Consider the following 23173-nt stretch of genomic DNA (forward strand, 5'->3'; position numbering starts at 1 on the left):
CATATAATCAATGATTTGATGTGAACTTCAACTTTTCCCACGCTATTCTTGCTATCGACAGGATAGATCCAGAAAGACTGTTCCCAATGGTGGGGGAGTTCAGAACTAGGGGTCAAAGTTTGAGGATAAGGGGTAAACCTTTTAGGACTGAGGTGAGGAGAAATTTCTTGACCTAGAGTAGTGAATCTGTGGAATTCACTACCACAGAAAGTAGTTGAGGCCAAAACTTTGTGTGATTTCAAAAAGAAATTAGATATAGCTCTAGGGGCTAAAGGGATCAAGGAATATAGGGGGAAGGAGGGACTAGGATATTGAATTTGATGATCAGCCATGATCAAAATGAATGGTGGGAGCAGGCTCAAAGGGCTGAATGGCCTACCCCTGCTTCTGGTTTCAATGTTTCAATTAAAACCATTGAGAATGTTAAACTTTGCTGAATGAGGTGTGAGTTTTTATTAGCATACTAAGTGATAACAAGTCCTAAGGAGCGGCATGATGGCACAGTGGGTAGCACTGCTGCCTCACAGCTCTTGGGACCCAGGTTTAATTCTGGCTTGGGTGACTGTCTGCATGGAGTTTGCATGTTTTCCCCATGTCTGCATTTGTTTCCTCTGGGTGCTCTAGTTTCCTCCCACAGCCCAAAGATGTGCAGGTTAGATTGATTGGCCACAGTAAATTGCCCATTAGTATCCCAAGATGTGTAGGTTAGATGGATTAGTCATGGGAAATGTGTTGGCTTACTGGGCTAAGGCCTGGGTAAGATGTTCTGTCAGAGAGTCAGTGCAGACTCAAAAGGTCGAATGGCTTCTTCTGCACTGTAGGGATTCTATGATTCTAATTGCCAAACAACTTCTCTGACCCAGAAAAACTACTTTTATGTATCCTTCACATAAATACTTAAACTTGACTGATTTATTTTATGAATAATTAATTTTTATTTGCTTTATTGATTATGATATTTCAGCTTTCTGTCATGATCCTGGATCAAACCACAGGTTTTGCTAAGGTCTGGCTAGGACCAATAACTTCTTGTTCAAATAAGACAAAGTTTAAGATTCATTCTAATAAAACTATAAGATTCCACAGATTTTGAATAAATAAAAATAAACTTTACTATACACGGTTAAAAAGCTAAAATTTAGCTTTTGCTTTTTTTAATTTTTTGCTCCAGTTAGTATGAGGTACAAGTGAACTAACAGGCAAACTGTGGTCAAACACACCGCACTGTGCAATAAATAGCAAATGAAACCAAGACAGTAAACACTGTCAGCGGAATTTTCCCGTCCACCCTGCCATGGGAATCGAAGCAGGCGGGGCAGGACCAGGCAAAGGTCTATTGACCTTGGGTGGGATTTTCCGGTCTTGGGACGAGCGCAGTGGGAAAATTCTGCCCTGTGAATCAGCCATATCTCGTTGAACGTTGCCTCCATTATAGGGAATCTAAGCTTTTCACTTTCGAAGATCAAATTCCCTCAAAGCCGTCCTAACTTGGACAGCCTCAAGACTGTACATCTCCAAGGGTTTCAATCTCATCTCCTGAGATCGTTGCCATGGATTTCTAAGTCTGCATTCCAGGCTCTAGCTACAGGTGTAATTTTGACTCTTTAGTAGGTGGCTGGCACTGCCCCAGGATGTCGCCAAGCTCCAATCATACCAGCTACAGCAAGGTATAAATAGCTCCCAGGCTTTCTTCTGAGCACGAACCCTTTCCAGCACGGAGCCAGTCACCTTCTGCCACCTCCCCAGCGCCCCCTTCTTGAGCCCTAACTGCACAGAGTTAAAAAAAAGCTCCTGGGGTTTCTCCAGCTTCCCAATCAATCAGAGCCAGTAAATAGCAACCCTTCACCCCGGAGCCTGATAACAGCAGCAGCTTTTCAGTATGGCCTTGTCCTTGCTGTACAACACTTACTCCCCCAGCAAACACGCAGATAAATTGAAACACTAGAACTTTTTTCAGGTCCACCCATCTCCATGACAACATAGCCTTCCGGGGCTCACTGAATGCTTTTCAAATTAATTGCAGCTCTAACTTTCAAAACAAAACAACTCTCTGGGCATTTCTTTACAAGCAGTGTAGAAACCTCATTCTTGAACTAAGTAAGCCCCCTCTGCTGTTTTATGATCTTACCTTTCTTGCTGTTAACTGTTTAAATCAACATGGGCCCAACCTTTTAAGTGTAATAGTCTTCCTGCTGCTTTAGTCACACTTATCCACAGTCAAACTTTAATCTTCCCGGAACATCTAAAATATTACCACAAACCATGAGCTAGGTATTAATAATAGTCTGTAAATTATAATCCATGTTTTTTACTTTCTGATTTGCTGACTGTGAAAAGTACTTAATCGGATTGGCTGATCAGCCTGTTTGTCCTTCCTCCACTAACAGCAACATCTAAGCTATTGAGAACTGTAATCATCATCAGGTCTTGCTTGGAATCTTGCTTGGAAATAAATAATATTAAACTTTATTTCTAGTGATTGTGTATTCACATGCAGGGGAAGTGTGAACATGTTTCTTGCCTTTACTATTTGATATGGAGGCTCCTATAGTGCTTCTATATTCTAAACAGAGGCGCACACTTGACGGCAGAATTACTTGGAGATAAGCTGCTAATTCTCTGATAGTGGTGTCATTGGATTTTTTTTTTAAGCTTATTTATTCGTGTCATAAGTAGGCTTACATTAAAACTGCAATGAAGCCTCTGTGAAAATCCTCTAGTCGCCACCTCCGGCATCTGTTCGGGTATGCTGAGGGAGAATTTAGCATGGCCAATGCACCTAACCAGCATCTTTTGGACTGTGGGAGGAAACCGGAGCACCCAGAGGAAACCCATGCAGACATGGGGAGAATGTGCAGACTCCACACACAGTGGCACAAGCCAGGAATCGACCCTGGGTCCCTGGCGCAGTGAGGCAGCAGTGCTAACCATTGTGCCACCATGCCGCCTGTGATGTGGCTACTTTCAGGCTGTGTGGTATTGTTAGATTTACACTATAGTTCCAAGTAAAGTATGTTCCAGAAAAGGTTTTGCTGCAATAAAATACAAAAAAAATGTTGGGAAAATGCAACAGATCTGGCAGCAACTGGGGAGAGAGAAATACAAAGTTAATGGCTGGAATTTTTCACCCTTTACACTGGCAATATCTACTGGTCCCATCCATGGGAAGGGAATTTCAATGGCTCGCTGGACCCACCACAGTGGTGGTGAGGGTTGGGATGGGTGTGTGCTGGAAAATTCCGACCAATGTCTTAAGTCAAATTATTTTCTTTGGAAGCATTTTGCTAGTTTTATTGTACCTTGTTGAGACGGAGTACAGGTAAGGCAGTAATGAAGAACTGCCATGCGTGTAAACACATTACAGCACACAAACATGGTGGGTTATATTCTCTGACCAGCATTACTGAAATGATAGAAACATGAAATATAGAAACTAGAAGCAGGAGTAGGCCAATCGGCCCTTCCAGCCTGCTCCGCCATTCATTTTAATCATGGCTGATCATCGAATTCAATATCCTGATCCCCCCTTTCTCCCATATCCCTTGCTCATAGAATGGGAACCTATTTAAAATAAATATGTTATATAACTGGGTCATTGCTGACAGCAGAACGTTAAGAGGTGATCCAATTGAGGTGCTTAACAAAGTTAGAAAAGTTAGTAGGATAGATAGATAAACTATGTCTTCTGATGAGGGAATACCAGAGCGAAGGTAATTTTCAGGGCTGAAGTCAAGAAGCACTTCATCACACAACACATGTTCAAAATCTGGAACTCTCTCCCTCAAAAATCTCCTGAGACGAGGCTAATTGAAAATTCCAAAACTGAAATTAATAAATTTTTGTTAAGCAAGCATATTGAGGGCTACCAAACCAAGATGAATGGCGGGGTATTGAGATACAGTTCAGCCAAAATATTTCAAAGACAACTACTGCAGATGCTGAAATCTGAAATAAAAAACAACAGGAAATTCTGGTCTGGAAGCATCTGTAGAGAGAGAAACCAGAGTTAATATTCTGGTTAATGGCTGGAGGAAGTGATTACCAATCAATCCTAGCATTTGGGAATTTAATCCCCAATCTGTGCTATTGTGGGCAATGAAGTTTGTGAGTTTGGTGAATTGTAAGGAGGTAATCCTCTTGGCCCACAAGCACTGCTGCAAAGACACATCTCTTACATGGAGGAACCCTCCTCTCCCTTGAGCTGCTGAGTTAAGCTTCAGAGATTGGTTAAATATGAAACACGCCACTTCTTTATAATATTTAAATGATATAACCTGCCCTCTGGGAGTTGATTTGTTACCTGTGTCTTGCCCTGTCTTTGGACGAAGGCAAATTGATTCGAGATTTATAAAACATTTATCTCCCCATCCAACACCAAGAGATTCATATTTTGGGTTACAATTACCCCTGCAGAGTCTAAACTTGGAAATTTTATGTTAATCGGTTCAATACCAAATTGTGCTCAGAAAGCAAAATAAATAGATAATTATTTAAAATAATTATTTGAATCTTTTATTTTTAAAAATCCCAAAATTAAAAACGGAAGGAATGAGACTACACACTTGTGAAAGTACATTTTCTATGCAAGAGAGGTTGTCTGCCAGTAATTAATATGTTGTCACACTGTTGAAAATTCATTTTGCATAAAAATTCAACAAGCACAAGCTTTATTCTGGAGTGTTTAATGGATATCAACTGAGTATCACAAATACTCAGACAGTATGGTGGTGGCACAGTGGTTAGCACTGGTGCTTCACAGCACCAGGGATCCGGGTTCAATTCTGGCTTTCGACTGCCTGTGTGTATGGCGTTTGCACATTCTCCCCGTGTCCACTTGGGTTTGCTCCAGGTGCTCCGGTTTCCTCCCACAGTCCAAAGATGTGCAGCTTAGGTGGATTGGCCATGCTAAATTGCCCCTTAATTTCCCAAGATATGTGGGTGAGATGTATTCGCCATAGTAAATGGATGGTGTTACAGGCTTACGGCAGGGTTGTGGGCCTGGGTAAGATACTCTGTCAGTGAGTTGGTGCAGACTCAGTGAGCCAAAGGGCTTCCTTCTGCACTGTAGGAATTCCATGAAAGGGTACTGTATATTTTAATGCAGTCCCTGACTAAGGTACCAGTATAGTGCAGTTTCTGGAGAGCTGGGGAACCTCCTCCTGAAACCTCCTGATTTACGTATTTAACTTAGAATGTGTGAATGTAGTAATTTCTAATTGGCTCCTTAATAACTCCTTAGTAGTTTTACCGTTATTTCTATCACAAAATCCGAACACTTGTTTTGATGAAGGAAACTCCACTTTTATATATTTGCATCTGGGTTCTTTATAAAACTCCTAACTGAATTCAAGGGAGTTGGGAAAGTGACGGACAATCCATACCCCCATTCCTCCAGATTCTATGATACCCGCCGCACCTTCCAGTCCATTTGATTGTGTATAGGATCACTAGCAGATGGCCCAATGCATGTCACATTTCCTGCCCATTGCCCATAAGCTGCCTTTGTTAGATTGAGCCATTAAAATCAGCATCTGAGTTCATGGAATCCCTACAGTGCAAAAAGAGGTCATTCAGTCCATCGAGTCTGCACCGACCGCAATCCCACTCAGGCCCTATCCCCATAACCCCACGTATTTACCTCGCTATCTCCCTGACATTAAGGGGCAATTTAACATGGCCAATCCATCTAACCTGCACATCTTTGGAGTGTGGGAGGAAACTGGAGCACCCAGAGGAAACCCACGCAGACACGGGGAGAACGTGCAAATTCCACACAGTCACCGAGGCTGGACTTGAACACTGGTCCCTGGTGCTGTGAAGCAGCAGTGCTAACCACCATGCCGCCCCTTCTCTGCACCAGACTTAGTATGCATTCTTGTCATCCATGGAGCTGGCACCGGTTGCAAGCAATTTCCATGCTCGAGCTCCTGCATACTCCTGGCCAGCGAGTTATCCTTTAAAGTACACAAGGTGTCAGTCTCTGAGATGCTGCTTTTCAGGGTTAGATCAAGTGGTGCTCTATTTTCAGAAAAGCTCGCCTCATCTTTCAGCATTTTAGGTAAAAGAGAAGGACAAGAGTTAGCTTTCAGTGTCGAGGGAGAGCAGAGGAAAATGAACGACTGCTGAGAACACCTGCAAAGCATGCAGGATAAGATAGAGGTATGATAGAAAATAGAGGATAAGGTTTAAAGAAACTCTTCACGACGTCTCCTCGGTGCTACCACACTCCAGGACAATGACTTGCTCCCTGGCCAGGCTAGCCAGCATGTCTTCCTCCAGAGGGGAAAGAGTAAGCAGGTTGGTTTGGCCTCTTTCAGTCACCAAATCTTATCTCACATAGTGCCTGATCTTTAACATGAAATAATAGAGTGTGGAAGGGAGGTGGAGTGAAGGTGCTTGATTGTACAAGAGTGAAGGGAAGCAGTAGAGGTTAGTGTTGGCTCTGATCCCCAGAACAATGTCAGGACTGCAGAGGCTGGAGGAGCACAGGGAAAACAATTAAGGTCAGAGCTAAGATTCTTACCTTAACAGCTCTGGCGATGTCATTGATCATTTTCCTTCATTGCAGCAATGACTTGCAAGTTAAGGTCATGACATTGACCTCCATTGCCACCTCTTCCAGGTGGCCAAGGCATTGTCTGGAGGGCTTTCTGCCATCAGAAGGAAACAGATCTTCCTATAACTGCCTCCCATCTGGACCACAACCTCCTAGATTGCCATTGTAGAACCCAAGGGTCTGGTCAACAGATATTTTTTGTGTTCGCAGGTGTTAACTCCTGTTTACTATGACCCTGCACTTCCCCTTTAAGCTGGAGGGGATTGGGGGGGGCGGGGGGGGGGGGGGGGGGGGGGGGGGCGGGGCGTCCAGTGGCTGGCTGCCTTCAAACACCATCAGCGATAGCTGTTTTCCAGCTACTCACCACGTAAATAGGTGTGCGACCAATTAGCAGTGCCGATAATACTGTCCATACATACAGTAGTTAGGTCTCAGCATGATTTTCACATGGGCCCAAATGAGCCGGTACATGGATTCCATCATCCACCCATTCCATGACTGTTCTCAGGTGTGATCGACTATCTGGGCCATGCAGTCTAAATTCTACCCATATACTGACATGAAACTGGCGTTTTGTTTTTGATGGCCATTCATTCTGTGGAAAAAATGCTAAATGGCATAGATAGCTTCATGGGAAAAGATTGCTGGATAACTGTTAATGAATACAGTTGTGTTGTGGATTCTTATCACTATTAAAAAAGTATCTCACACTCCAGAAGTGTCTCTGGCTGAAATGTGCAACCAGACTTCACTAAAGAATAATTTTATCAGTTTTTGTCCTGACGTTGTTCTGGGGATTAGAGACTGATAGTAAATCTTTATGGGATGTGATTTATGTACAAGCTCTGGGGAACTGAAAATAAAAATGTATTTTTTGTTCAGAATAGTTATCAAAACTGTTTTCAGGAACCATGCTTGAGAGCGACAGGTGTAATAACCCTCTTCTGTAATGATGGGCAGATTTGACGTTTGAAAATTACAGCTTTTCCATGGGGTTGATTTAAACCAAAAACAGATTTGGGATGGCAGAGAGCAGGTGTGGCAGATCGTAAACACAATTGTTGGGAATCATTTTAGGCCTGAGATGTTCTAATTCTTGGATCTCATTTAAGTACAGCCAGTCCACTTCCTGTCTGGAATGGGCATGAAGAGAGCACAAGCTGGTTGACCAATAGACAAGATCAGGTGGCCCTTGACCACTTGTCAGTTTCTGGGTAAATGGCATTCAGAGGGTTTTTGGAAGATTTAACGCAAAGGGAGTTCAGCAGGATGAGAGATTGCCAGAGGAACATCTGCGCTCAGGCTGTGTTTAAAGAGCTAGCAGTCTCCCTTGACACAGGAAAATCACAATTTATGTAAATTCAGGATTTTTTAGGCAGACACCTCATCCCTTACCAAACTCTTCAGGTTTTTATTGGAGACAGTGAGAAAGGACTGAATTGTGAGTGGGAAAGTAACATACTCAATTCTAATTGCAGAGGCAGTTTCCACCAGGCAGTAGGGCTTAGAACGACCCCTGTTAAAATAGGTAGAGGAAGTAGCAAAATGCACAACCAAATAGAAACTTTTGACAAAGCTCCGATGATATCCTCTGAGCTCTGAGATGTCACAGACTATTTGTTATATATTTAAGTGGCTGCATGATTGCTTTATGAGGCAGTCACATGATTTGATGGTGATGTCATTGGGGTGTTTCACAGCCTCCTGCTCAGTTTCATTTTCTGTTCTGTACAGGCAAGCGGTCCTAGCATAAATCTGTTGTTGTTATTTTGAATCTACTTATGCAAACCACATCTTTTTCTTTTTGTTTAAAACCCACAACCACTAACATAGTTCAGACATTACACCTTTCTTGTACTGTATTAAGTCACAGGACACTCAAGGCATGAGGCTATTGTTTTCTCAAAACTAAAAGACTTCCATCCTTCTGATCTTCATTATAAGCATAATCTTGACTATTTCCTTGAATCTCCTGGCGAGTCTCTCAAGTATCATCAATCAATTGTTCTGTCTCCTCTTTTACACTGTAGAATGGTCTGGACATCAGGGCATCTAAGGAAATTACTTTTGTCTTTAAAGCTCATGATAGATATTTCCCCCATGCCAATGAATGATTGCCCACAGCCAATAAGTGCTCAGGTAGATGAGATTAATATTCATTCAGCTGCGTTTCTTTTGTAAATGGGTTTATTAAACAGGGTAGCACAGTGGTTAGCACTGCTACTTCACAGCTCCAGGGACCTGGGTTCGATTCCCGGCTTGGGTCACTTGGGAGCTTGCACATTCTCCTCGTGTCTGCATGGGTTTCCTCCGGGTGCTCCGGTTTCCTCCCACAGTCCAAAGATGTGCGGGTTAGGTTGATTGGCCATGCTAAAATTGCCCCTTAGTGTCCTGGGATGCGTAGATTAGAGGGATTAGCGGGTAAAATATGTAGGGATATGGGGGTAGGGCCTGGGTGGGATTGTGGTCGGTGCAGACTCGATGGGCCGAATGGCCTCTTTCTGTACTGTAGGGTTTCTATGATTTCTATGATATTGCTTGTGGCGACGAAGTCCTGCCTTCACATTGTGAATAACCTCCATCGTATTGTGTGGCACTATCACCGTACTAAATGGGACAGTCTTCGAACAGATCTAGCAACCCAAGACTGGGCATCCATGAGGTATTATGGGTCATCAATAGCAGCAGAACTGTATTTCAATACAATCTGCAACCTCATGGCCTGGCATATCCCCCACTCAAACATTACCATCAAGTTTGAGGATCAATCTGGTTCAATGGAGAGTGCAGGAGGGCATGCCAGGAGCAGCATCAGGCATAGCTAAAATTGCAGTGTCAACCTGGTGAAACTACCAAACAGGACTACTTGCATGCCAAACAGCATAAACAGCAAGTGATAGACAGACCAAAACGATTCCACAACTAACGGATCAGATCTAAGCTCTGAATGGTGGTGGACAATTAAAAACTCACTGGAGAAGGAGGCTCCACAAATATCCCCATCCTCAATGATGGAGGAGCCCAGCACATAAGTGCAAAAGATAAGGCTGAAGCATTCGCAGCAATCTTCAGCCTGAAGTGCCGACTGGATGATTCATCTCGGCCTCCTCCAGTGGTCATCTCAGATGCCACTATTCAGTCAATTAGTTTCATTCCACGTGATATGATGAAACGGTTGGAGGCACTGGATACTGCAAAGGCAATAGGCCCTGATAACATTCCAGCAGTAGTACTGAAGACTTGTGCTCCAGAACTTGCCGCTCCCCTAGCCAAGCTCTTCCAGTATAGTTACAACACTGGCATCTACCTGGCAATGTGGAAAATTGCCCAGGTATATCCTGTACGGAAAGAGCAGGACAATTACCGCCCAATGAGTCTACTCTCGATCATCAGTAAAGTGATGGAAGGGGCCATCAATAGTGCTATCAAGCAGCATCTGATCAGCAATAACCTGCTCAGTGACGCCCAGTTTGGGTTTTGCCAGGGTCACTCAGCTCCTGACCTCATTACAGCCTTGGTTCAAAAATGGACAAAAGATCTAAATTCCAGAGGTGAGGTGAGAGTGACAGCCCTTGACATCAAGGCACATTCGACTGAGTGCGGCATCAAAGAGTCCCAGCAAAACGGGAATCAATGGGTATCGAGGGCAAACTCTGTGCTGGTTGGAGTCATACCTGATACATAGGAAAATGGTTGTGGAGGGTCAGTCATCTGAGCTGCAGGACATCTCTGCAGGAGCCCCTCAGTGTAGTGTCCTAGGACGAATCATCTTCAACTGCGTCATCAATGATCTTCTCTCTATCATAATGTCAAGAGTGTAGATGTTCGCCAATGTTTGAACAATGTTCAGCATCATTCGTGACTCCTCAAATACTGAAGCAGTCCATGTTCAAATGCAACAAGATCTGGACAATATCCAGGCTTGGGCTGACAAGTGGCAAATAATATTCACGCCAAATAAATGTCAGACAATGACCATCACCAATAAGAGACACTCTAACCACTGCCCTTTGACATTCAATGGTGGCACCATCACTGAATCCCCCACTGTCAACATCCTTGGCTTACCATTGACCAGAGACTCAATTGGACTCGCCACATAAACACAGTGGCTACAAGAGCAGGTCAGAGGCTAGGAATACTGCAGCAAGTAACTGGCGTCCTGACTCCCCAAAGACTGTCATAGAATCATAGAAACCCTACAGCACAGAAAGAGGCCATTCGGCCCATCGAGTCTGCACCGACCACAATCCCACCCAGGCCCTACCCCCATATATTTTACCCACTAATCCCTTTAACCTACGCATCTCAGGACACTAAGGGCAATTTTAGCATGGCCAATCAACCTAACCCGCACATCTTTGGGCTGTGGGAGGAAACCGGAGCACCCGGAGGAAACCCACGCAGACACGAGGAGAATGTGCAAACTCCACACAGACAGTGACCCAAGCCGGGAATCGAACCCAGGTCCCTGGAGCTGTGAAGCAGCAGTGCTAACCACTGTGCTACCGTGTCCACCGCCTACTCGGCACAAGTCAGGAGTGTGATAGAATACTCCCCACTTGTCTGGATGGGTGCAGCTCCAACAATAGTCAAGAAGCTTGACACCATCCAGAACAAAGCAGCCCGCTTCATTGGCATCACATTTACTAACATCCATTCCCTCCACCACCGATGCTCAGTAGCAGCAATGTACACTATCTATAGTGTAAAAAGTGAGCTAGCTAGATGGGTGGAGAACTGGCTTAGCCATAGAATAAGAAGTTTAACAACACCAGGTTAAATCCAACAGATTTATTTAGTAGCAAAAGCCACACATGCTTCTTCAGGTGAGTCCCTGAAGAAGGGGCTTAAGGCTCCGAAAGCATGTGTGGCTTTTGCTACCAAATAAACCTGTTGGACTTTAACCTGGTGTTGTTAAACTTCTTACTGTGTTTACCCCAGTCCAACGCCGGCATCTCCACATCTTAGACATAGAAGACAGAGGGTAGCAGTGGAGGGGTCTTTTTCCGGTTGGAGGTCTGTGACTAGTGGTGTTCCGCAGGGCTCTGTACTGGGACCTCTGCTGTTTGTGATATATATAAATGATTTGGAGGAAGATGTAGCTGGTATGATCAGTAAGTTTGCGGACGACACAAAGATTGCTGGAGTTGCGGATAGTGATGAACATTGTCAGAGAATACAGCAGGATATAGATAGGCTGGAACATTGGGTGGAGAAATGGCAGATGGAATTTAATCCAGATAAATGCGAAGTGATGCATTTCGGTAGATCTAATGTAAGGGGGAGCTATACAATAAATGGCAGAACTATCAGGAGTATAGACACACAGAGGGACCTGGGTGTACAAGTCCACAGATCCTTAAAGGTGGCAGCACAGGTGGAGAGGGTGGTGAGGAAGGCATATGGCATGCTTGCCTTTATTGGACGGGGCATAGAATATATACGTTGGCATATGATGTTGCAGCTGTATAGAACGATGGTTAGGCCACATTTGGAATACTGCGTCCAGTTCTGGTCGCCACACTACCAGAAGGACATGGAGGCTTTGGAGAGAGTACAGAGAAGGTTTACCAGGATGTTGCCTGGTATGGAGGGTCTTAGCTATGAGGAGAGATTGGGTAAACTGGGGTTGTTCTCCCTGGAAAGACGGAGGGTGAGGGGTGACCTAATAGAGGTGTATAAAATTATGAAGGGCATAGATAGAGTGAACAGTGGGAAGCTTTTTCCCAGGTCAGAGGTGACGAACACAAGGGGTCATGGGTTCAAGGTGAGGGGGGCAAGGTTCAACACAGATGTCAGGGGGACGTATTTTACACAGAGGGTGGTGGGGGCCTGGAATGCACTGCCAAGCAAGGTGATTGAGGCGGACACGCTGGGATCGTTTAAGACTTATCTAGATAACCACATGAACAGACTGGGAGTAGAGGGATACAAAAGAATGGTCGAGTGGGCACATGAGCGGCGCAGGCTTGGAGGGCCGAAGGGCCTGTTCCTGAGGTGTATTGTTCTTTGTTCTTTGTTTGTATAAGATGCACTGCAGCAATTCACCCAAGCTCCTGAGTCAGCACCTTCCAAACCCATGACCACTCCATCTGGAAGGACAAGGGCAGGAGATACATGGGAACACCACCACCTGCAAGTTCCCCTCCAAGCCATTCACCATCCTGACTTGGAAATATATCGCCGTTCCTTCACAGTCGCTGGAACAAAAACCCCTCCCTAACAGTACTGTGGGTCAACCCACAGCATGTGGACTGCAGCAGTTCAAGAAGGGAGCTCATCAACACCTTCTTAAGGGCAACAAGAATGGGCAATTAATGCGGGCCAGCCGGCGACATCCATGTCCCACAAATTAATAAATAAAGTATAAGCAACATGAGCAGGCTTTGGATCTGAACCAAATCTGAATCTCAATTCCATTCCCAAAATGACAGTTATTGCTTTAATAAACTAGCAAGCAATTGGTTATAGTTAGCTAACGTCCTTTTCATAATTTTACTATCTGGTTTTGCATTGGACTGTCTACCTGTATCTTGGGGATTTTTAAATTCATTTTCTTCTTACTTTCTGGGCAGGATTTTCCGGCCACGCTTTCCCAAAACTGTAAAATCCTACCCACGGTCAAGGACCTTGGCATGGTCCTCCCCCACCCGCAATGATTCCTGTGGCAGGCAGGATGGGAAAATTCCACCCCCCCGGCTTTGTTTTTGTGCCAATTTTATCGGAGTATTAATTTATATCATAGTTCTTTAAATGTCACCGTTTGCGTTTTTTTGTTATTTGAACATTGTTTCATCTTGTAAGTTAAATATCTTGTCGCTTTGAGTTATTTTGTACCAGTAGTCGGGGAGTTTTATCTCCACTTACGTCAAAGTGACAAACATGTCTTCACTCATATTGCTACAGACGGTATCTCCTGTATTATCTGAATGTTGAGATGAAAGCCTGTTTGCTAATATCTAATATGATTCATATTTTGTCTCCAGAATTCCTTCCACAGTCTTATGACTGGTGACAATCAATCAGAAAAGTTTTTCAAGGTGCTTAATCAACGCATGAAAGTCGCTCAGCAAGAAATCAAAGCAAATGTTTCAGTCAACATGAATGATCTGGGAGGCAAAGTAACAAAGAATGATCTGCATGAGAAAACAAATCCTATCCCTGGAGCTGGTCATAAAGGTAGGGTGTTCCAGCATTGTCCTGTTAAATCCACCACAAATTACAAAGCAGAGGAGGAAAATGATGGAAATATTCAGCAGGTCGGGCAGCATCTGTGGAGGGAGAGACAGAATTAATGTTTCAGGTCAATGGCCTCTTGTTAAGAAATACTGCTTGAAAATGCATTATGAATCTGGATTTTTTTAAATTCATTGGACATGGGCATCACTGGCTGGCAGGCATTTATTGCCTATCCCTAGATCTCCTTGGAGGGCAGTTGAGAGGCAACCACACTGCTGTGGCTTTGGAGTCACATATAGGCCAGACCAGGTAAGGATGGCAGATTTCCTACCCTAAAGGACATTAATGAACCAGATGGATTTTTCCAACAATCGACAATGGTTTCATGGTCATCAGTAGATTATTAATTCTAGATATTTTTTTATTGAATCCAAATTCCGTCATCTACTGTGGCGGGATTCGAACCTGGGTCCCCAGAACATTAGCTGAGTTTCTGGATTAATAATCTAGCAATAATACCATGAGGCCATCGCTTCCCTGAATGATATTTTATGACATCTCCATCCCTGGGTTTTTGAGACAAATCCAGATTTTTCACAACTTTGGTATAATATGTGACCCTAAGATGAGATTCTGGCTACATATCAGCACCATTGTTCAAAGAACAAAGAAAATTACAGCACAGGAACAGGCCCTTCGGCCCTCCAAGCCTGCACCGACCATGTTGCTCGATTGAACTAAAACCCCCTACACTTCAGGGACCATATTCCAGATGCCCCTTAAAACTCACCATCGTATCTGCTCCCACTACCTCCCTCGGCAGCGAGTTCCAGGCACCCACCACCCTCTGGGTAAAAAGACTTGCCTCATACATCTCTTTTAAACCTTGCCCTTCACACCTTAACCTATGCCCCCTAATAATTTACTCTTCCACCTTGGGAAAAAGCTTCTGAATATCCACTCTGCCCATGCCCCTCATAATCTTGTAGACTTCTATCAGGTCGCCCCTCAGCCTCTGTCGTTCCAGTGAGAACAAACCAAGTTTCTCCAACCTCTCCTCATAGCTAATGCCCTCCATACCAGGCAACATCCTAATAAATCTTTTCTGTACCCTCTCCAAAGCCTCCACATCCTTCTGGTAGTGTGGCGACCAGAATTGAATACCATATTCCAAGTGCGGCCTAACTAAAGTTCTATAAAGCTGCAACATGACTTGCCAATTTTTAAACTTAATGCCCCGGCCATTGAAGGCAAGCATGCCTTCTTGACTACCTTCTCCACCTGCATTGCTACGTTCAGTGACCTGTGTACCTGTACACCCAGATCCGTCTGCCTATCAATACTCTTAAGGGTTCTGCCATTTACTGTTTACTGTTCAATCCAACTATTTTTACCTCTGTAACACCATCTGACACTGCCTCAGTTCATTTACTGCTGATCCATGCCCTTGTTAGTTCCAGACATGATCATTCCAATAAACCTCTAAAACTCCCATGTTCTACCCTCTATAACCATGAGGTCATCCAAGCCTCTGCTACTCTTGTCTTATCTAGCACCAGGTCCCATGCACCCATCTTACCTGTGCTTGCTGACCTACATTGTCTGCCGGTTAACCAATGCCTTGATTGTAAGATCCTCACTCTTGTTTTCAAATTACTCCATGGCCTCACCCCGCCCAATGTCCATAATTTCCCCCAGAGCCACAGCTCTCCAAGATAATCTGAGAAAGACAGGGCTCTGTGTGTGGGTGTATTAGCTTCTAGCACATGTAAGTGAGCCAACTGCAAACCTGATTGATAATCTTACAAATTATTACAAAGGAGAAATTATTTCTTTCAGACAGTCATGAGTCTTTGGAACTCTCTTAGAGAACAGTGGAGGCAAGGTCATTGAATATTTTTAAGACCAGTAGATAGATTCTTGACTGACAAACATAGAAAAATAGAAAATAGGTGCAAGAGTAGGCCATTCGACCCTTCGAGCCTGAACCATCATTCAATATGATCATGGGGGTGAAAGATTAACAGGTCTAGGCTGGGATTTGGCATTGAGGCCACAATCAGATCAGCCATGGTCTTAATGAATAGTGGAGCTGACTCAAAGGGCCAATTGGCCTACTCCTGCTCCTAATTCATTTGTCCATATGGAGAGTTTTTGCCCTGATCCCCATTGACAACACGATGGCGAGTATCCTCAGTATGAAGATGGGAATTCATCTTCACAAGAACTGTGCAGTGGTCACTCCTGCTGAGACCTAGTAGGCTTCTCCCTCTGGTTGGTTTCCTCATCATCTGCAACAGGGACTGCCTGGCAGAAATGTCCATCAGAACCCAGCCATCTAGGTCAGTAGTAGTGCTACTGAGGCACTCTGTGGACATTGATGTCCCTCACCCAGAGTACGTTCTGTGCCCTTGCCACCCTTAATGCTTCTAGCAAATTTTCAACATGGAGGAGTATTGATTCATAAGCTGAGGGAAGGCAATAGGTGGTAATCAGCAGGAAGTTCCCTTGCTCATGTTTGACTTGATGTCATGAGATTATATAGGTTCAAAGTTGATGTTGAGGATTTACTGGGCAACTTCTTCCTGACTGTATACCTCTGTGTCTCTTCTGGGCCTGTCCTGCCGGTTGGACAGGCCATACCCATGTCTGGCGATGGTGGTGGCTGTGGCATTGACTGTAAGGCATGATTCATAGAATCATAGAATCCCTACAATGCAGAAGGAGGCCATTCAGCCCATCAAGTCTGCACCGATCACAATCCCACCCAGGCCCTATCCCCGCAACCCCACACATTTACCCCATCAATCCCCTGACACGAAGGTCAATTTAGGATGGCCAATCCACTTAGCCTGCACATTTTTGGAGTGTGGGAGGAAACCTGAGCACCCGGAGGAAACCCACGCAGACACGAGGAGAAAGTGCAAACTCCACACAGACAGTGACCGAGACCAGAATTGAACCAGGGTCCCTGGCACTGTGAGGCAGCAGTGGTAACCACTGTGCCACCGTGCTGCCCCCAATGAGTACAAATGCGTCAGGCTGTTGCTTGACTGTTCTGTGGGACAGCTTTCCCAATTTTTGGCATAAGTCCCCAAAGGTTAGTGAGGAGGACTTTGCAGGTTGGCAGGGATAGGTGAGCCAAAAAATGCAGCTAACTCATAAATTTGGTGGCACAGTGGTTAACACTGCTGCCTCACAGCGCCAAGGAGCTGGTTCAATTCCCAGCTTGGATCACTGTCTGTGTGGAGTTTGCACATTCTCCCCGTGTCTGCGTGGGTTTCCTCCGGGTGCTCTGGTTTCCTCCCACAGTCCAAAGATGTGCGGGTTCGGTGGATTGGCAATGCTAAATTGCCTCTTAGTGACAGGGAGATTAGCAGGGTAAATATATTAGGTTATGTGGATAGAACCTGGGTGGGATTGTGGTTGGTGCAGACCCGATGGGCCGAACGGCCTCCTTCTTCACTGTCGGGATTCTATGATTTAATTAGAAAATAGTCACCTGTCTTCTGAGGAATGACTATGTTTTCCAAAAGATTTTTTTTCATGGCTGATGCTTCTTTGCAATTGTCAAGGATATCTTGATGTAAGTTGTCATAATAAAGGAAAAACAGGCTGTTAAATGGAATTGCATCATGAAATCTTCAATAGGTTGGAATCATACTGTGCAATATCAGTAACAAACACATTAACACCTTCCTATAAAACTCCTGTGTCTGCTATTTTAATGAAGACATGAACATCTGTTCTTGTAGCGGATGAAGTAATTTAAGACAGACATTCAACGGGTGTTTGATAGTAATATTGCAAAAAGGCAATGGTTTTGTTTCTGTTGAGCTTCAATCACTGGTCCTTTCTCCTTCAGGAAAAGACGTCCATCTTTTGTTTGCAACTGCTCACAACAGGTCGCAGGTGACCATAGCAGGAGATGCTGAGCATGGACAGAAGGAAGCTGAAATCAGCCCAGCAGTGGCAATAATGCGACCCATCCTCCGGTTTCTGCAGCTCCTGTGTGAAAACCATAACAGTAACCTCCAGGTTAGGCCACATTTTCTCTTACAAGTTCCTTCAGTGACATGAAAAATGCCACAGATTTTAATGTCATGGAGTGTTGGGTCTGGAACTCCAAGAGGTTCAAGGAGCCAATGGATAAGTTATAAGACTAAGAACTACTGTCAGTAATATTAGTAGACAATTAATTATTGTTTAGTTCACAAAAACATTAATGATTTACTGATCATTTAAAGGGATCAATACCTTCATTAAAATGCCAGATAGAAGAATGTCCATGTACGAGTGCCCTTGGGAGGTGCTGTAAGTGCACTTTTACCAACATGACACACGGACTCATTTATGGGGTTGATTTATGAGGCTAGGTTGCAAAGATTAAGGGAGCCTAGAACAAGGGGGCATTGCCTTAAAATTAGAACTCAGCAGTCCATGCCAGTGGTTATGCCGGGATTGGGTTATGAGTGCCCATCGGTACTGACACCACAACATTCGGGCTTGAGCTGACAAGTGGTAAATAACGTTAAAGCCACACAAGGGCAGGCAATGGCTATCTCTAATAAGTGAGAATCTAACTATCTCCCCCGGTATTGAATATATTGTAGTATGGATGTTGTTGTATTCTAAGTTTGGAGTACACGAGCAGGTAATGTCACAAGTCAGTATACAACAGCAAGTTTAATGGCTCCCAATATTCTCAGGGATTCAGCAGACTGCCGCACCAATCCTAGGTGAATAATGCCAGTGATGTCCCTGGCAGTGAAGTTGAATTGAGTGCTCTGAATTTCATCCCCAACTTAATGAGGACCTGGTGTAGGACTGGAAGCTGGTCGGCCAAATTGGTTGAGGTTTACCAGCTAGCTGATGGGAGGAGGTGGACCCCACGGGAAAGGGATGGGTTTTATTGGGGAGGAGGCTGGGACTAGTGACGTTGATCCCTGAAGACTGGCTGAGATTTTTTGGGGGATTGGCTTCATTATATCTGGTGCCACAGAAGAATCCATAGCATCAGAGGCAAACTTGGGCAACACCGCCCAAATCCCAAAAGAGGACCAAATGAAGACCTTTCCAGCTGAATGGGGAAGATGGGTCCCCATGGTGATACATTTGCCCACTTGCCTCATGCATATTAAGGGCTCTTCCACTGAACAAAGAACAAACAAAGAACAATACAGCACAGGAACAGGCCCTTCGGCCCTCCAAGCCCGTGCCGCTCCCTGGTCCAAACTAGACCATTCTTTTGTATCCCTCCATTCCCACTCCGTTCATATGGCTATCTAGATAAGTCTTAAACGTTCCCAGTGTGTCCGCCTCCACCACCTTGCCTGGCAGCGCATTCCAGGCCCCCACCACCCTCTGTGTAAAATATGTCCTTCTGATATCTGTGTTAAACCTCCCCCCTTTCACCTTGAACCTATGACCCCTCGTGAACGTCACCACCGACCTGGGGAAAAGCTTCCCACCGTTCACCCTATCTATGCCTTTCATAATTTTATACACCTCTATTAAGTCTCCCCTCATCCTCCATCTTTCCAGGGAGAACAACCCCAGTTTACCCAATCTCTCCTCATAACTAAGCCCATCCATACCAGGCAACATCCTGGTAAACCTCCTCTGTACTCTCTCCAAAGCCTCCACGTCCTTCTGGTAGTGTGGCGACCAGAACTGGACGCAGTATTCCAAATGCGGCCGATCCAACGTTCTACATCTGCAACATCAGACCCCAACTTTTATACTCTATGCCCCGTCCTATAAAGGCAAGCATGCCATATGCCTTCTTCACCACCTTCTCCACCTCTGACGTCACCTTCAAGGATCTGTGGACTTGCACACCCAGGTCCCTCTGCGTATCTACACCCTTTATGGTTCTGCCATTTATCGTATAGCTCCTCTCTACATTATTTCTACCAAAATGCATCACTTCGCATTTATCAGGATTGAACGCCATCTGCCATTTCTTTGCCCAAATTACCAGCCTATCTATATTCTTCTGCAGCTTCTGACAATGCTCCTCACTATCTGCAAGTCCTGCCAATTTTGTGTCGTCCGCAAACTTACTGATCACCCCAGTTACACCTTCTTCCAGATCGTTTATATAAATCACAAACAGCAGAGGTCCCAATACAGAGCCCTGCGGAACACCACTAGTCATGATGTGGAGATGCCGGCGTTGGACTGGGGTAAACACAGTAAGAAGTTTAACAACACCAGGTTAAAGTATTTTTTAACCTGGTGTTGTTAAACTTCTTACTGTGTTAACACCACTAGTCACAGGCCTCCAGCCGGAAAAAGACCCTTCCACTACCACCCTCTGTCTTCTGTGACCAAGCCAGTTCTCCACCCATCTAGCCACCTCCCCCTTTATCCCATGAGATCCAACCTTTTGCACCAGCCTACCATGAGGGACTTTGTCAAACGCTTTACTAAAGTCCATATAGATGACATCCACGGCCCTTCCCTCGTCAACAATTCTGGTCACTTCTTCAAAAACTCCACCAGGTTAGTGAGGCATGACCTCCCTCTCACAAAACCATGCTGATTATCGTTAATGAGTTTATTCCTTTCTAAATGCGCATACATCCTATCTCTAAGAAACTTCTCCAACAACTTCCCCACCACGGACGTCAAACTCACCGGCCTATAATTACCCGGGTTATCCTTCCTACCCTTCTTAAATAACAGGACCACATTAGCTATCCTCCAATCCTCTGGGATCTCACCTGCGTCCAGTGACGAGACAAAGATTTGCGTCAGAGGCCCAGCGATTTCATCTCTCGTCTCCCTGAGCAGCCTTGGATCGATTCCATCAGGCCCTGGGGATTTGTCAGTCTTTATATTCTCTAATAAACCTAACACTTCCTCCCTTGTAATGCAGATTTTCTCCAACAGTTCAACACTCCCCTCCGAGACACTCCCAGTCAACACATCCCTCTCCTTTGTGAATACCGACGCAAAGTATTCAATTAGGATCTCCCCTACTTCTTTGGGCTCCAAGCATAATTCCCCACTTTTGTCCCTGAGAGGTCCGATTTTTTCCCTGACAACCCTTTTGTTCCTAACGTATAAATAAAATGCCTTGGGATTCTCCTTAATCCTGTCTGCCAAGGACATTTCGTGACCCCTTTTTGCCCTTCTAATTCCCCGTTTGAGTTCTTTCCTACTTTCTTTGTACTCCTCCAGAGCTCCCTCCGTTTTTAGCTGCCTGGACCTAACATACGCCTCTCTTTTCTTTTTGACCAGTCCCTCAATTTCCCTGGTTATCCACGGTTCTCGAATCCTACCCTTCCTATCCTTTTTTACAGGCACATGCCTGTCCTGCAGCCCTAACAACTGTTCCTTAAAAGACTCCCACATGCCAGATGTGGATTTACCCTCAAACAGCCTCTCCCAATCAAGAGCTGCCAATTTCTGCCTAATCACACTAAAATTAGCCTTCCCCCAATCCAACACCTTACCCTTGGGACACCACTCATCATTTTCCATCACTATCCTAAAGCTAACAGAATTGTGGTCACTATTTGCCACATGTTCCCCTACCGAAACTTTGAAGACCTGACCGGGCTCATTCCCCAGTACTAGGTCCAGTATAGCCCCCTCTCTAGTCTGACTCTGCAAACTCCAGTGATGTCAGTATCGATGGGCACTCATAACCCAATCCCGGCATAACCACTGGCATCACAGCCCACAGAAATTCAATTCATCATGGTTACTGCATTGGCATTTCTAACAAAGTCTTTCAAAGTCTAACAAAGGCGGCACGGTGGCACAGTGGTTAGTACTGCTGCCTCACAGCGCCAGGGACCTGGGTTCAATTCTGGCCTTGGGTGACTGTGTGGAGTTTGCACATTCTCCCTGTGTCTGCGTGGGTTTCCTCCGGGTGCTCTGGTTTCTTCCCACACTTCAAAGATGTGCGGGTTAGGTTGATAGGCCATGCTAAATTGTCCCATAGTGTCAGGGGGACTAGCAGGGTAAATACATGGGAAGACGGAGTTAAGGCCTGGGTGGGATTGTTGTCGGTGCAGGCTCAATGGGCTGAATGGCCTCCTTCTGCACTGTAGGGATTCTATGATTCTATTCTATGAATAGTCTTATAGGTTTCTATGTCATGCCAATCACAGTAATGAAATAAAGTATGTATCATATGAGGCCATCTGTCCAATCCAATTCATCTTCCTGTGGGAATCTGTGATCCTCCCAGTTTTAACCTGGGAGGCTAATTTTATGACCTCTCCAACACAGTTGGGGCTTTGCACACAGCCTCCACACATTGGAAATTGGAAGCACACTCCACAATTTTCCTTCTTCTGGAATCAAGGGATGTAAAATCATGGGATGCATGTCCATAATATCTTGCTGTGTGCTGCTGCATTAACTCATTTATAATGTTACTGCACACAGCGTTTTATTATATCAGTTCCTCAATTCTGGGCTCACATACTGGTAAGTGTTATATTAATGTCCTAGCAAATATAGTGAGATCGAATAAAGTTCTAGGTAGAAATTTTATGGCCTCTTACGCCAGCGGGACTCCCTGGTCCCACTGCATTGAATGAAGATTTGGCTGAGCGTCAAATCCTTCGTCCTCGCTTGCAGCGGCGGCATGGCATGAATGACCGGAAGATTTCGGCCCTAATATTTAATAGAACACCATTATTAGCCAGGACCTGGTTTGCCTTCTTGGTCACTGGTTTTGCAAACAGATGCATGAGTGTTAAAAATTATTCTCTCGGTACGAGCATTTTGGCTCTAGGATTTCCAAATAAAATCATTGTCAGCATCTAAACCTTGCATTTGATTCCATTCTGCAAGATTTGATCAGTGGCGCTCTTCAACTCTTGAATGACTGTGCATCTTTCTTCCGCAGAATTTCATTCGCTGTCAAAACAACAAGACAAATTACAACTTGGTCTGTGAGACACTGCAGTTTTTGGATATTATGTGTGGAAGCACCACAGGAGGCCTGGGGCTGTTGGGACTGTACATCAACGAGAATAATGTGTTACTTATTGTTCAGACGCTGGAGACACTAACAGAGTACTGTCAGGGACCTTGTACTGAAAATCAGGTACACATTATCCCCATTATTACCAAACTATGCCATATGTGGCGTATGTGGTTGAGAGTTCCCATCTGACCCATTAGTACAATGGGAGCTCTTCACCCGACACAAACTGCCAAATAAAAATTTCCATATGCCAACTTCACTGTTTCCCTTTCTCACTTGGTTTTAGCAGCAAGGTGTTACCTGGATCCAGTAAATAAGAATTGATTCTGAGTATTAGGCCAGCTCATTGGTACAAGATTTTTAAAATATCTTTAAACGGCAAAGAAAATTCAGGGCAGAAATTAGTTCAGTTGTAATGAGGATATTTCACTGGTGTAAAGGCTGCTTCAAGAGGGTTGCTCACCACAACCTTTAAAAAAAAA

General features: G+C 44.6%; 1 protein-coding gene across 1 annotated transcript in view; it reads left to right on the forward strand.

Moving 5' to 3' along the window:
• Window positions 1-23173, forward strand: part of itpr3 (inositol 1,4,5-trisphosphate receptor, type 3) — a 301852-nt gene that overhangs the window by 240645 nt on the left and 38034 nt on the right. Inside the window, exons 40-42 of the mRNA XM_078242319.1 lie at window positions 13546-13738; window positions 17604-17776; window positions 22611-22811. Of these exons, the coding sequence (XP_078098445.1) occupies window positions 13546-13738; window positions 17604-17776; window positions 22611-22811 (567 nt within the window). The remainder of the gene's footprint in view (window positions 1-13545; window positions 13739-17603; window positions 17777-22610; window positions 22812-23173) is intronic.

The sequence above is a fragment of the Mustelus asterias genome, chromosome 25, assembly GCF_964213995.1.
Source record: "Mustelus asterias chromosome 25, sMusAst1.hap1.1, whole genome shotgun sequence".
Lineage (NCBI taxonomy): Eukaryota > Metazoa > Chordata > Chondrichthyes > Carcharhiniformes > Triakidae > Mustelus > Mustelus asterias.